The 12,223-nt window shown below is 52.4% G+C and overlaps 1 protein-coding gene across 1 annotated transcript in view; it reads left to right on the forward strand.

Moving 5' to 3' along the window:
• LOC119279681 (hydroxycinnamoyltransferase 4-like) overlaps positions 1-11,973 on the forward strand; it is a 39,139-nt gene extending 27,166 nt beyond the window's left edge. The window contains exons 2-3 of the mRNA XM_037560843.1: positions 5,051-6,123; positions 11,476-11,973. Coding sequence (XP_037416740.1) covers positions 5,051-6,123; positions 11,476-11,747 — 1,345 coding nt within the window. The 3' untranslated portion in view covers positions 11,748-11,973. The remainder of the gene's footprint in view (positions 1-5,050; positions 6,124-11,475) is intronic.
• The last annotated feature ends 250 nt before the right edge of the window (positions 11,974-12,223 follow it).

Consider the following 12,223-nt stretch of genomic DNA (forward strand, 5'->3'; position numbering starts at 1 on the left):
CGCGTGCCAACGCAGGAGCTTTGCTACCTTAGGGTCCGCGAAATAGCGCTGCAGACGAGGAGTGATCGGAAAGTACCACACCACTTTTCGAGGAGCTTTCTTCCTCTTCTTGTATCGAGTGACGCCGCACACCGGACATATGGTAGACTCCGCGTGCTCGTCCCGATAAATGATGCAATTGTTCATGCACACATGGTATTTCACGTGCGGTAAATCCAGAGGACACACGATTTTCTTCGCCTCCTCCAAACTGGTCGGGCACTTGTTCCCCTTGGGAAGACGTTCGTGCCAGAATGACATGTTCTCGTCGAAGCATGCGTCGGTCATTTTGTGTTTTACCTTCATCTCCAGGGCCATGAGCGTTACTTTCAGGCGGGTATCCTCGGGCCTGCATCCTTCATACAATGGAGTAACCGCGTCTAACTCAAGTTGATCCATCTTGGCTTTCTCTCGGGCGGCAGCTCTTGCCTTATCCGTCTGCTTGAGAAGCAGCTCTTGAATATGAGGGTCCTGCACCCAGCCCATCGATGGTCCAGCGTCTTCTGCTCCGCCGGCATCATCATCTTCATGATCATGCCCGTCGCCTGCTCCGGCATCTTCCTCATCATCATGTCCTGCATCTTCTACATGATGACTGTGTACAGCATCACAGTCGTGATCATCTCCTGGGGATTCTTCGTCTTCTCGCCCACCCGAGCCGCGGTGGTTGTCTTGCTGCCCTTCCTCATTTCTTGCCCGGCCCGCATGGACGACTTCGTAGTCATCTTCATCACCTTGCCACCGATAGCCATCCATGAAACCACGCAACAGCAGGTGGTCCCGCACCTGCCCGGAATCCGGGTCCGCAATAAGGCTCTTCAGCTTGCATCTTCGACACGGACATCTTATCTCTGTCTCGTTCTTTTGAAGCATCTCGGCCTTCGCGGACCTCAAAAACCTATTCACGATGCCTTCGGTCATCGTGCGGACCATGGTCGCCTGCGGGGTAGAGCAAAACGATATTTTAGAACCAAACAAAAATTTGGCATGACCTTCCCTAAAAATAGGACCAAAAAGAATGCTTAATGCCAAAATTCTCGCCGAAACGGAAATGAATCAACATTCCGGCAAAATATTGGCAACTATCGCATATCAAATACCGGTACACCTCCAAACACAAACACATATGCAACACCACAAACATATGCAACACCACGAACATACATAGATCTAGCTAGGCCGTAAAAAGTGCATGTGCACATTGTTGTAAGGAGAACAACCTAAATATAGCTTCCCCCCTTACTTACCTATTAAAATAAGGTAATTTAACCACTTAATTTGAATGAATCTATGGTGGAAATGAGGTGAAAAAGAGGAGGCACCCGAGACAAGGAGGAGGTGGAGAGAATGAAGTGGGGAGAAAGTAAGTGTGTGGGTAGGAGAGGCTGTCCCAAATATCTTGTTGCTGCCCACTTACTAATGGCGCACCTCTCATTAGTAGTTACAACTACTAATGGCGCACTTAAGCAGGATGCGCCATTAGTATGTTTGGATAGGCGCACTAGTTCAAAAAAAAATTCTATACTAATGGCGCACCCACTGCCTGGTGCGCCATTAGTAGTTACAACTACTAATGGCGCACTTGGGCAGGATGCGCCATTAGTATGTTTGATAGGCGCACTAGTTCAAAAAAAAAATTCTATACTAATGGCGCACCTGCTGCCTGGTGCGCCATTAGTAAGTAGTTACAACTACTAATGGCGCACTTTGCCCGGATGCGCCATTAGTATGTTTGGACAGGCGCACTAGTTAAAAAAATTTTTTTGATACTAATGGCGCACCCGTAGCATGGTGCGCCATTAGTAGTTTAAACTCTAATGGCGCATCAGATTGTGGTGCGCCATTAGTATATACTAATGGCGCACCATCTTTCTGGTGCGCCATTAGTGTCAATCCCATCTATAGCCCTTTTCCTAGTAGTGTATAGTGATGCGAATTGGATCTCTGATGCTGATGAGATGAAGGTCACAACTGGGTATATGTTTACTCTTGGAGGTGGCGATGTTTCCTGGAAGTCTTGCAAGAAAACGATCTTAACGAGATCGACAATGGAAGCAGAATTAACAGCATTAGACACATCTGGTGTCGAAGCAGGATGGCTTCGTGATCTTTTGATGGACTTGCCATTGGTTGATAAACCGGTTCTGGCTATCCTTATGAACTATGACAATCAGACTGTTATCACCAAGATGAAGAGTTGAAAGGACAACATGAAGTCCAACAAACACATAATAATAAGATTAAAAGCTGTTAGAAAATTAAGAAACTTCGGAGTGATAGCGTTGGAGTATGTCCATACGGCTAAGAATCTGGCAGATCGCTTTACAAAAGGGCTATCATGTGTTGTGATAGATAGTGCATCGAGGGAGATGGGTATGAGACCCACATGAGTTGCCATGGTAGTAACCCAACCTATATGATCGGAGATCCCGTGAAGTAGGACCTGGGAAAACAAGCCAGTGGTGAACTGAGGAGAGTAACTTTGCTAACCCACTCCGTTGGAGATGCAATACTCTCGGAAACTGTATGGAAGGATGACTACTGTCTTAATGTGTTTCAAGGCTTATATGTATAAGCAAGATGCTATCCTACAGAGCAATCTTTGGAGGAACACACCTATATGAGCCCGACTGTTGGTCAGAGTCTATGAGATTGGGGTGATCTCTAGCAAGCTCATGAACAGGCCAGGAGTGTGACTAATATGCTCCACCCGAGGGGTCGGCCTTCGGCAGCCTCGTATCAGTGAGACTTGTGGTGTAACTTCTTGACGCCAAACTGACAATTCAAGGCATAGTCCATTGTTCAGTTGTGAAGGAGTGTGACTACTTGGTCTAGGTGGAGCTCAACCTTAATCAGTCTCCACTGAGATGCTGGTATATCAGAACAGCGTTTGGAACAAAGGACAAAGTGGCCCCCTGAGATCAGGTGGGGGATTGTTAAAATATGAGATGTGCCTAGAGCCCATATGACAATTTCAGATTTAATCTCTAAGGGCCCATGTAGGTGGCATGACAAGGTGGTGGAAAGTTTAGTCCCACCATGCTAGTGGAAGGAGAGTTGGAGTGGTTTATAAGGGATTCTCTCCCTCATGCTATTGGAGCTTGAGAAGAAAAGAAGCCCTCGCGCACTCCTCCTCCTCTGCCCGCCTCGCCACACCACGTCACGTCACGCCGCGCCGCGCCGCGGGTTGCGGGATTGAGCCAAGCTCACTCCTATGCGCTTCTTTTTGCCGGTCAGGAACAGAGAGTCTTTGACAGGTAGGGCCGTGATCTGAGACGTCGGATCATGGGCTACCGACTTGGACGTGGGTTCAGCCCACGTCTCTCCATGCGCGGCCGCACATATATATGTGGGGTGCTGCCAACCCTAGCCGCCGTGAAATAGAACGCATCTCCGCCTCCACGCCCACGTCGTTCCTCTGCTGCTGCTGCCGTCGGTGACTCCATCCCGTTCACCGCGTACACGGTTGATGGGAGAGCAGGCCTCCGAAACCCCGCCTCTCCGGATCCTGTACGGGAGAGGGCCGATTAGGTTTTTGGGTAGCGACTACGTGACTGCTCGCTTTTGTTCATCTACGTCCGCATCACCTTCGTCATCACCATGTCGACCGACGCCGACCGTGCCGCTGCTGAGAAGGCCGAGGCCGACAAGAAGGCCGCCGAGGATGCCGCGGCTGCTGCCACCGTTATCGCCGCCGCGTGGCCGATTCGAGGGTATACATCGCTGATCCCTCTCGTGTTTCTTTCTGTTGTAGCAGTAATAGCGATATGTGTAGATGTTTCTACTATGTGCGTAGTACATGTTTTGTTAGATCGTAATCAGTGTGTTATCAATGTTGTTTATGTCATGCTCATGATTTATTCATGGATTAATTTAATCAAAAAACTGTCTATTTATTCATCAGAAGCAAAACTGAACTGGAGCTTTTCCCTTTACATGATCATCTTCTGGGCGAATTGCTATAGATTGTAGTGAAGATAGGTAGCTTGACAAGAACCTGACCAAGACATCCACGGGGGGCGCAGGCTTGAGTGAACAAGTTCATTTCTAACATGCCATATCCTCCAGAAGAGCATCAACAGTCACACCCTTGTAGACTCATCAATTTCGCAAATAAATTGAATGAACCAATCTGGACCAGTCGGTTTGATAGTGGATGCATCAGTTAACGTCCATACAGCAGTCATGGCTCGCCATAGAGTTCTTGCGTTTGTATGTCCTTGTTCAAATGTCTTTAGGTTGGATCTTTTTTTTTTGAAAACAGGTTGATGTTCTGATGCGTTGGTCCTATGGAGCCTTAGTACGACGACTTCCGGACAGTCTACTATAACAAATTGTGTCCGATTTCGATGAGGGAGGGACGATGACGGCGACGCGCATTCGGCTCGCTTCAGTGCTTGTAGTCGTCGCTAGATCGTCTATGAATCTCGATATAATTTTTATTATTTTTGGTGTTCGTTATACTGCATAATTGAAGATAAATAGATAAAAAAATTCAAAAAAAAAATTCACACAGTTTTTTTGGAAAAGAAATCGTACGGCTAATCTCGTCGACTGAGACATAACTAATTCTCGGTCGACTGAGACATAACCGATATTTTTTTGATTCGGAAGCAGGGCGGATACGGTGTGAATGCGGCAACAAATACCGAATGGACTAGTAGTATACTCTCCAGTCGTCGTCTTCATTCTTAATTTCCCCATGGAGACTGAGACACACGCCCAATCATGTCCAGCCACGGATCAACCCACTGATCGAATCCATTCGGGCTCCCAGCTATCTGCATTCCCTCATCGATTTTACACGGCCGCGATCGAGCGACGGTCGCGTGGCTGTAGTGTACTGTGTTCAATCATCGCAAATGCCACCAACCGCGCGCGCCATGGCCTCCATGGCTCCTTCCTGCTTCTATTTAAACCCGGCCTAACGCTCCTAGAAACAACCACGCCGACTGCCAACTGCCAACGTACGTCACTTAGCACTAGCACACAGACTAGCAAGCTAGCTCAGCTCACTTGACAATGACAATGGTGGAGGTGCTAATGTGCTATCGTCTGAGCTGGTCGTCCCGGCCGGAAAAACGCCGGGGGGCAACATCTGGCTGTCCAACCTCGACCTCGCCGGGAGGAGAGGCTACAGCCCCACGGTCTACTTCTTCCGCCACAACGGCGACCCGAGCTTCTTCGCGGCCGACGCCATGAAGGACAGTCTCGCAAGGGCGCTGGTCGCGTTCTACCCGCTCGCCGGCCGCCTGGGTCTCGACGGCAGCGGCCGGATTCAGGTGGACTGCACCGGCGAGGGCGTGGCGTTCCTGACGGCCCGCTCTGAGCACTACGCGCTCGAGGAGCTGATGAACGAGTTCGTGCCGTGCGGCGAGATGCGTGACCTGCTCGTGCCGCCGACGCCGGCGCCGAACCCGCCGTGCGCCCTGCTGTTCGTGCAAATCACGCGCCTACGGTGCGGCGGTGTGGTGCTCGGCCAGGCGATGCACCACTCGATCGTCGACGCGCGCGGCGCCGCGCATTTCTTCGAGACCTGGGCGAGCATCTCCCGCGGCGGAGGCGCGCCGACCGTGCCGCCATGCTTCGACCACACGCTGGTCGCCGCGCGCCCGGCGCAGTCGCGCGCAGTGCTGTACGACCACCCAGAGTACAAGCCAGAGCCGGAGCCGGTGGATCCCGTGTCGGCCGCCACGTACGCGAGCGCCATCATCACGATGACCAAGGGACAGGTGGGCGCGCTCAAGGCGCGGTGCCTCGGCTCCTCCGCGTTCCGCGCCGTGGTGGCCCTGGTGTGGCAGTGCGTGTGCCGCGCCCGCGCGCTTCCGCCGGCGGCCGAGACGTGGCTCTACTCCATGGTGGACATGCGCGCGCGCCTGGACCCGCCGCTCCCGGCGGGGTACTTCGGCAACGCCGTGATCCGCACGTCGGTGTCGGCCACGGTGGAGGAGGTGGTGTCGAGCCCGCTGGTCCACGCCGCGAGGCTGGTGCGTGCGGCGACGAGCCAGAGCGACGACCACGCGAGGTCGTTGGTGGACTACCTGGAAGGGGTGGACACGATGAACCTGCCCCGCACGGGCATCTGGCGCGCTGTTAGACTATCTATAGCTTCTGTACCTATGTACGTATTGTAACAGAACCATTATATATAATGAGATAAGCCATCCCTAGAAGGGTTGTGCTGGTTCCCAAAACTTATTGTCTTACATGGTATCACGCTAGGTTACGATCGCTTCCGCTTCTAAACCCTAATACCCGCACCGCCGCCGCAGCCGCCGCCGCCTTCACCGCCGCCGCTGCGCCACCGATCGCGCGGCCGCCATGTCGAGCGCCGCCACCACCGGTTCCACTGCTGCGGGCTTCCTCCCGGCCTCTCTTGCGGCTCTGCTCAACCTCCCGCTCGATGCCGTCTCCGTTCCCGCTCCGATCGGGACAAGGAGCATCGGCTCCGTCTTCTCCACGCCGCCGGCGCCCTCGCTCGGGCGTGATCTCGTGGTCCACATCGCGACGCCGCCGTCCGCTGCGGACTCCGCAGGCGTCGTCCCGCCGCTCCTGCCGCAAGCGGATCACACCACCCCGCTGGCGGGGTTGGCGGCGTCCGCCCCGGCTGCGGGCCTTGCGGCGTCCGCACCGGCCGTGAGCTTTGCGGCGCCCGCCCTGGCTGCGGTCCCGCCTCCTCCCGCCTCGGCTTCGGTGCCTCCGGCTGCCTCCATGGTGTTTGCACCCCAGGCAGCCTCCTCGATGGGATCGTCTTCGCCGCCGCCGTTTCAATTCGGTCATCTCATCACCATCAAGCTCTCCGCCGACAACTACATCTTCTGGTGTGCGCAGGTTCTCCTGCTCTTGGGGAGTCACTACCTGCTAGGCTACGTCGACGGATCGCTTCCCTGCCCACCCGCGCTGGTAGACAGCGTGCACGGTCCGGTCTACAATCCGGCCCATCGCGTCTGGACGGGGCAGGACCAGGCGAACCTCTCCTCCATCCAGGGGTCGCTCTCGCCGGCAGTTGCCGGCCTTGTTGTCTTCGCGAAGACGTCTCATGAGGCCTGGACCATCCTTGAGCGCACCTTTGCAGCGCAGTCCCAGGCTCGTGTCTCTGCACTCCATCGTCAGCTTGGAGAGTGTCAGAAGCTTGACTCCACTGCCACTGAGTTCTACAACAAGGTCAAGGGCCTCGCCGACACATTGGCCTCCATTGGACAGCCCCTAACCGACTCCGAGTTCAACTCGTTTATTGTCAATGGTCTTGATGAGGAGTATGATGCCTTAGTCGAGATCATCAACGAGCGGGGCAACTCGACACCCATGCTGGCACACGAGGTTTTCTCTCGGCTCCTTCTCACTGAGCAACGGGTCGAGACTCGCCGCACCAGGGGCACTGGCTCCCTCTCGGCCAACGCCGCCATCAAGGGTGGCCGCTCTTCTTCATCACCCCGGTCTCCCTTGGGGCTGCCACCGTCGCCCGCCTCGGCCCCCCCACCTACTGCGACCTTACCGGGGGCTGGTGGTCCACGTGTGTGCCAGCTTTGTGGCCGCGATGGGCACTGGGCCTCCAAGTGTCATAAGCGCTTCCAGCAAAGCTTCCTTGGTCTTGGCAATGACGGCAAAGATACACGCAACAATGCCCGTCAGGTCGCCATGGCTGATCGTCCCGCGCCGCAGAAGCAACAGGGACACACTCAGTCCTACTCCATCGATCCACACTGGTACATGGACTCTGGGGCGACAGAGCATCTGACCAGCGAGATGGGGAAGCTTCACACTCGTGAACCCTATCATGACTCCGACAAGATCCACACCGCCAATGGAGCAGGTATGCACATCTCTCATATTGATCAAGCATCTCTTCTCACTAGACATGCCAATAGGAGTCTTCAGCTTCGTAATGTTCTTCGAGTTCCATCTGTGACCCGTAATCTTCTTTCAGTTCCTAAACTCACACGTGCTAATAATGTGCTTTGTGAATTTCACCCTTTTGATCTTTTTATTAAGGATCGGGGCACGAGGGACATTCTTCTTAGTGGGCGGTTGTGCCAGGGCCTCTACCGTCTGGAGCATCCTGGCGTCGCCCGTGTTTTCAGTGGAGTTCGGGTCTCTCCGTCACAGTGGCATGCTCGTCTTGGTCACCCGGCCACACCTATTGTCCGTCATATTTTGCGTCGCCATGAGCTTCCTAGTTTGTCTAGTAATAAAGATGTAGCAGTGTGTGATGCTTGTCAGCAGGGGAAGAGTCATCAGCTTCCTTTTTCGGAGTCCAGTCGTGAGGTGAAACATCCTTTAGAACTTGTGTTTTCAGATGTATGGGGTCCTGCTCAGACTTCTGTCAGTGGTCATAATTACTATATCAGTTTCATTGATGCTTATAGTCGCTTTACCTGGCTTTACCTTATTAAACGCAAATCTGATGTGTTTGATATTTTTGTTCAGTTTCAAAAACATGTTGAACGTCTTCTCAAGCACAAAATTGTTCATGTCCAGTCGGACTGGGGGGGGCGAGTATCGCAACCTCAACTCCTTCTTTCAGTCGCTTAGGATAGCTCATCGTTTAGCATGTCCACATACACATCAGCAGAATGGTTCAGTCGAACGTAAGCATCGTCATATTGTTGAAGCTGGTCTTACTCTTTTGGCCCATGCATCTGTTCCGTTTCGGTTTTGGAGTGATGCTTTCACCACTGCATGCTTTCTCATCAACCGTACTCCCACTCGTGTTTTAAACATGAAGACTCCCATTGAGGTTCTCCTTAATGAACAACCTGATTATACCTTTTTCAAGGTATTTGGGTGTGCTTGCTGGCCGCATCTTCGTCCATATAATAAGCGCAAGCTTGAGTTTCGTTCTAAGAAGTGTGTTTTTCTTGGCTATAGCTCTCTTCATAAAGGTTACAAATGTCTTCATGTTCCCACTAATCGTGTCTATATATCTCGGGACGTCGTGTTTGATGAGCATGTTTTTCCCCTTGCCAAACTTCCTGTGTCCACTGTCGAACCACCATCTCTGCATTCATCCTCTGTTGCTTCTGACCAATTTGATGATGTTGCATACTCTCCTTTGCTGTTACCTAACCATGGTGCAGGAACCGGACGTGGGGCTCGTTTGGAGCTTTTGGAGGATTCACCATCATCATCACCGCCTTCTGATGGGCACGTTGATCGCCCTATGTTGCATGGCATCGATTTGCGTGCCCATGCATGGTCACCCGAAGAGCCCGTCGCGCCGAGCATCTCCACTGCTCGGTCCGTTACGCCAGCGACCGCCGAGTCTCCAGCGGCTCGGCCCTCTTCGCCAGCGGCCGCCGAGTCTTCAGCGGCTCGGCCTGTCACGCCGTCTTCGCCCGCGGCTCGGCCCGTCACGCCGTCTTCGCCTGCAGCTCGGGTCCACGACGCTGTCCTCACGTCGCCTTCATCCGCGGATCGGCCCGCGACATCGGCCGCGCCACGGCCCACTATGCCGGGCTCGCCATCGGCCCGGTCTGTGACGCCGGCGTCGCCAGCTGCTTCGTCCGCTCTGCCGGTTTCGCCGGTGGGCCGACCTTCTTCGCCGACCGAGCCCGAGGCTACTGTGTCTGGCTCCTCGTCACCGGCTGACTCGTCAACGTCGCCGTCCTCCAGCCCGTTGCAGGCTGCTCCGTCGACCTCGGTGGTTCCTGTGTCCCGACCACATACACGCAGTCGCAGTGGCATTTTCAAACCTAAGGAACGTAAGGATGGTACGGTTGCTTGGTTGGCTGCTTGTTTGGCTGCTGCTGTTGCGGATCCATCTTCTGAGCCTCGCTCATATCAGGCTGCCCTGCGCATTCCACATTGGCGAGAGGCTATGGAGCAGGAGTTTCATGCTCTCCTTCGTAACAAGACATGGACTCTCGTTCCTCCACCACCACGGGTAAATATTATTGACTCAAAATGGGTATTCAAAGTGAAGAAGCATTCGGATGGATCTATTGAGCGTTACAAAGCGCGACTTGTTGCTCGCGGTTTTCGGCAGCGCCATGGTCTTGACTATGAGGACACCTTCAGTCCTGTCGTCAAGCCTACCACTATTCGGCTTCTTCTCTCCATTGCTGTTTCTCGTGGTTGGTCACTTCGTCAACTTGATGTGCAGAATGCTTTTCTACATGGTTTTTTGGAGGAAGAGGTTTATATGAAACAGCCGCCTGGTTTCTCTGATCCTGATCGTCCTGACTATATATGTCGTCTCTCCAAAGCACTATATGGTTTGAAGCAAGCTCCTCGTGCCTGGCATGCCCGCCTTGCCTCTGCCCTTCGTGCTCATGGGTTTGTGCCGTCCACTGCTGACACTTCATTATTTCTTCTACAGAAGCCAGAAGTCACTATGTATCTTTTGGTATATGTCGATGATATTATCCTTGTCAGCTCTTCTCAGTATGCTGCTGATGCTCTTGTCTGCTCTCTTGGTGCTGATTTTGCGGTCAAAGATCTTGGGAAGCTTCACTACTTTCTTGGAGTTGAGGTCACTTCTCGTGCTACTGGTCTTGTCCTTACGCAGAAGAAGTACTCCTTGGAGTTGTTACAAAGAGCGGGCATGCTGAAGTGCAAACCGACCACCACACCCATGTCGTCTACTGACAAGATAACAACTGTTGATGGTGAGCTTTTGTCTCCTGCGGATGCCACAGAGTACAGGAGCATTGTTGGTGGACTTCAGTACTTGACGATCACGAGACCAGATATCTCTTATGCTGTTAACAGGGTTTGTCAGTATCTTCAGGCTCCCAGAGATACTCATTGGGCTGCTGTTAAACGCATTCTTCGTTATGTTCAGTTCACCCTGACATTTGGTATGCATATTCGGCCGACTTCCTCTCGGGTCCTTTCGGCCTTCTCTGATGCAGATTGGGCTGGTAGCCCAGATGACAGGCGATCCACGGGGGGTTATGCAGTATTCTTTGGCCCTAATTTGATCGCCTGGAGTGCTCGGAAACAGGCTACTGTGTCACGTAGCAGTACTGAAGCTGAGTACAAGGCTGTGGCTAATGCTACTGCAGAGATTATTTGGGTGCAGTCTTTGCTTCAGGAGTTGGTTTGTCTCAACCACAGCCTCTTATTCTTTGGTGTGATAACATCGGTGCTACATACCTTTCTGCAAATCCAGTATTTCATGCCCGAACGAAACACATTGAAGTTGACTATCACTTTGTACGGGAACGTGTATGACAGAAGCAACCCAGATCAAGTTTATCTCATCTAAGGATCAACTTGCAGACATCTTCACTAAGCCTTTACCACTGCCACAGTTTGAGGCTGGTAGGCGCAATCTTACCCTTCTCAGTTCTTTAGAAAGTGACTAAGATTGAGGGAGGGTGTTAGACTATGTATAGCTTCTGTACCTATGTACGTATTGTAACAGAACCATTATATATAATGAGATAAGCCACCCCTAGAGGGTTGTGCTGGTTCCCAAAACTTATTGTCTTACACGCGCGCACCTCCGCGCCATCAGCTGGCTGGGCATGTCGCTCTTGGACGCCGACTTCGGATGGGGCGCGCCGGCGTTCATGGGACCGGCGCTCATGTACTACAGCGGCTTCGTGTACGTGATGAACGCGCCGGGCAAGGACGGCGCCCTTGCGCTCGTGCTGTCGCTGGAGCCCGAGAGCATGCCTGCGTTCAGCAAGGTGTTCGCAGATGAGCTGGCCCGCCTCGACGCCGGTGCAGAAAAACCCAGTAGAGGCCTTTCAAAAATGTAGTTACCGGCGCCGAGGAGACAGGCTAGCAGTACGACGCGTGTGATAAGCTCGTACTACCGGCGTCAAGCCAAAACGTCACTCGTAGTTGTATCATCGGTGGCGCTGGTGGCCAACGCCGCCGGCATATACAAATAATCAGTAGCGCATCAAGTTAGTAGACGTCGGTAATACAAGTCACATTTGATGCGGACTCGCTTTGACCTACGGGTCCTCAATATTAGTAAATCCCTATTGTCAGATAACCCCTAACGTGTTACGCTAATCTCATTAAAACATTAATTAAACTAAACATTTTCAAATGAATTAAATTAAACATTGGTTAAGCATTAATATTAAACTACAACTACTATTATTAAACTAAACCTTTTTAAATGAATTAAATTAAATGTTAGTTAAGCATTAATGGGTTGTTGGCGTCCATATATCTTCTATTGTTATATTAATAAAGTAGAAGACAAACAGGCCAACATGTTCGT

The sequence above is a fragment of the Triticum dicoccoides genome, chromosome 3B, assembly GCF_002162155.2.
Source record: "Triticum dicoccoides isolate Atlit2015 ecotype Zavitan chromosome 3B, WEW_v2.0, whole genome shotgun sequence".
NCBI classification, from domain to species: Eukaryota; Viridiplantae; Streptophyta; class Magnoliopsida; order Poales; family Poaceae; genus Triticum; species Triticum dicoccoides.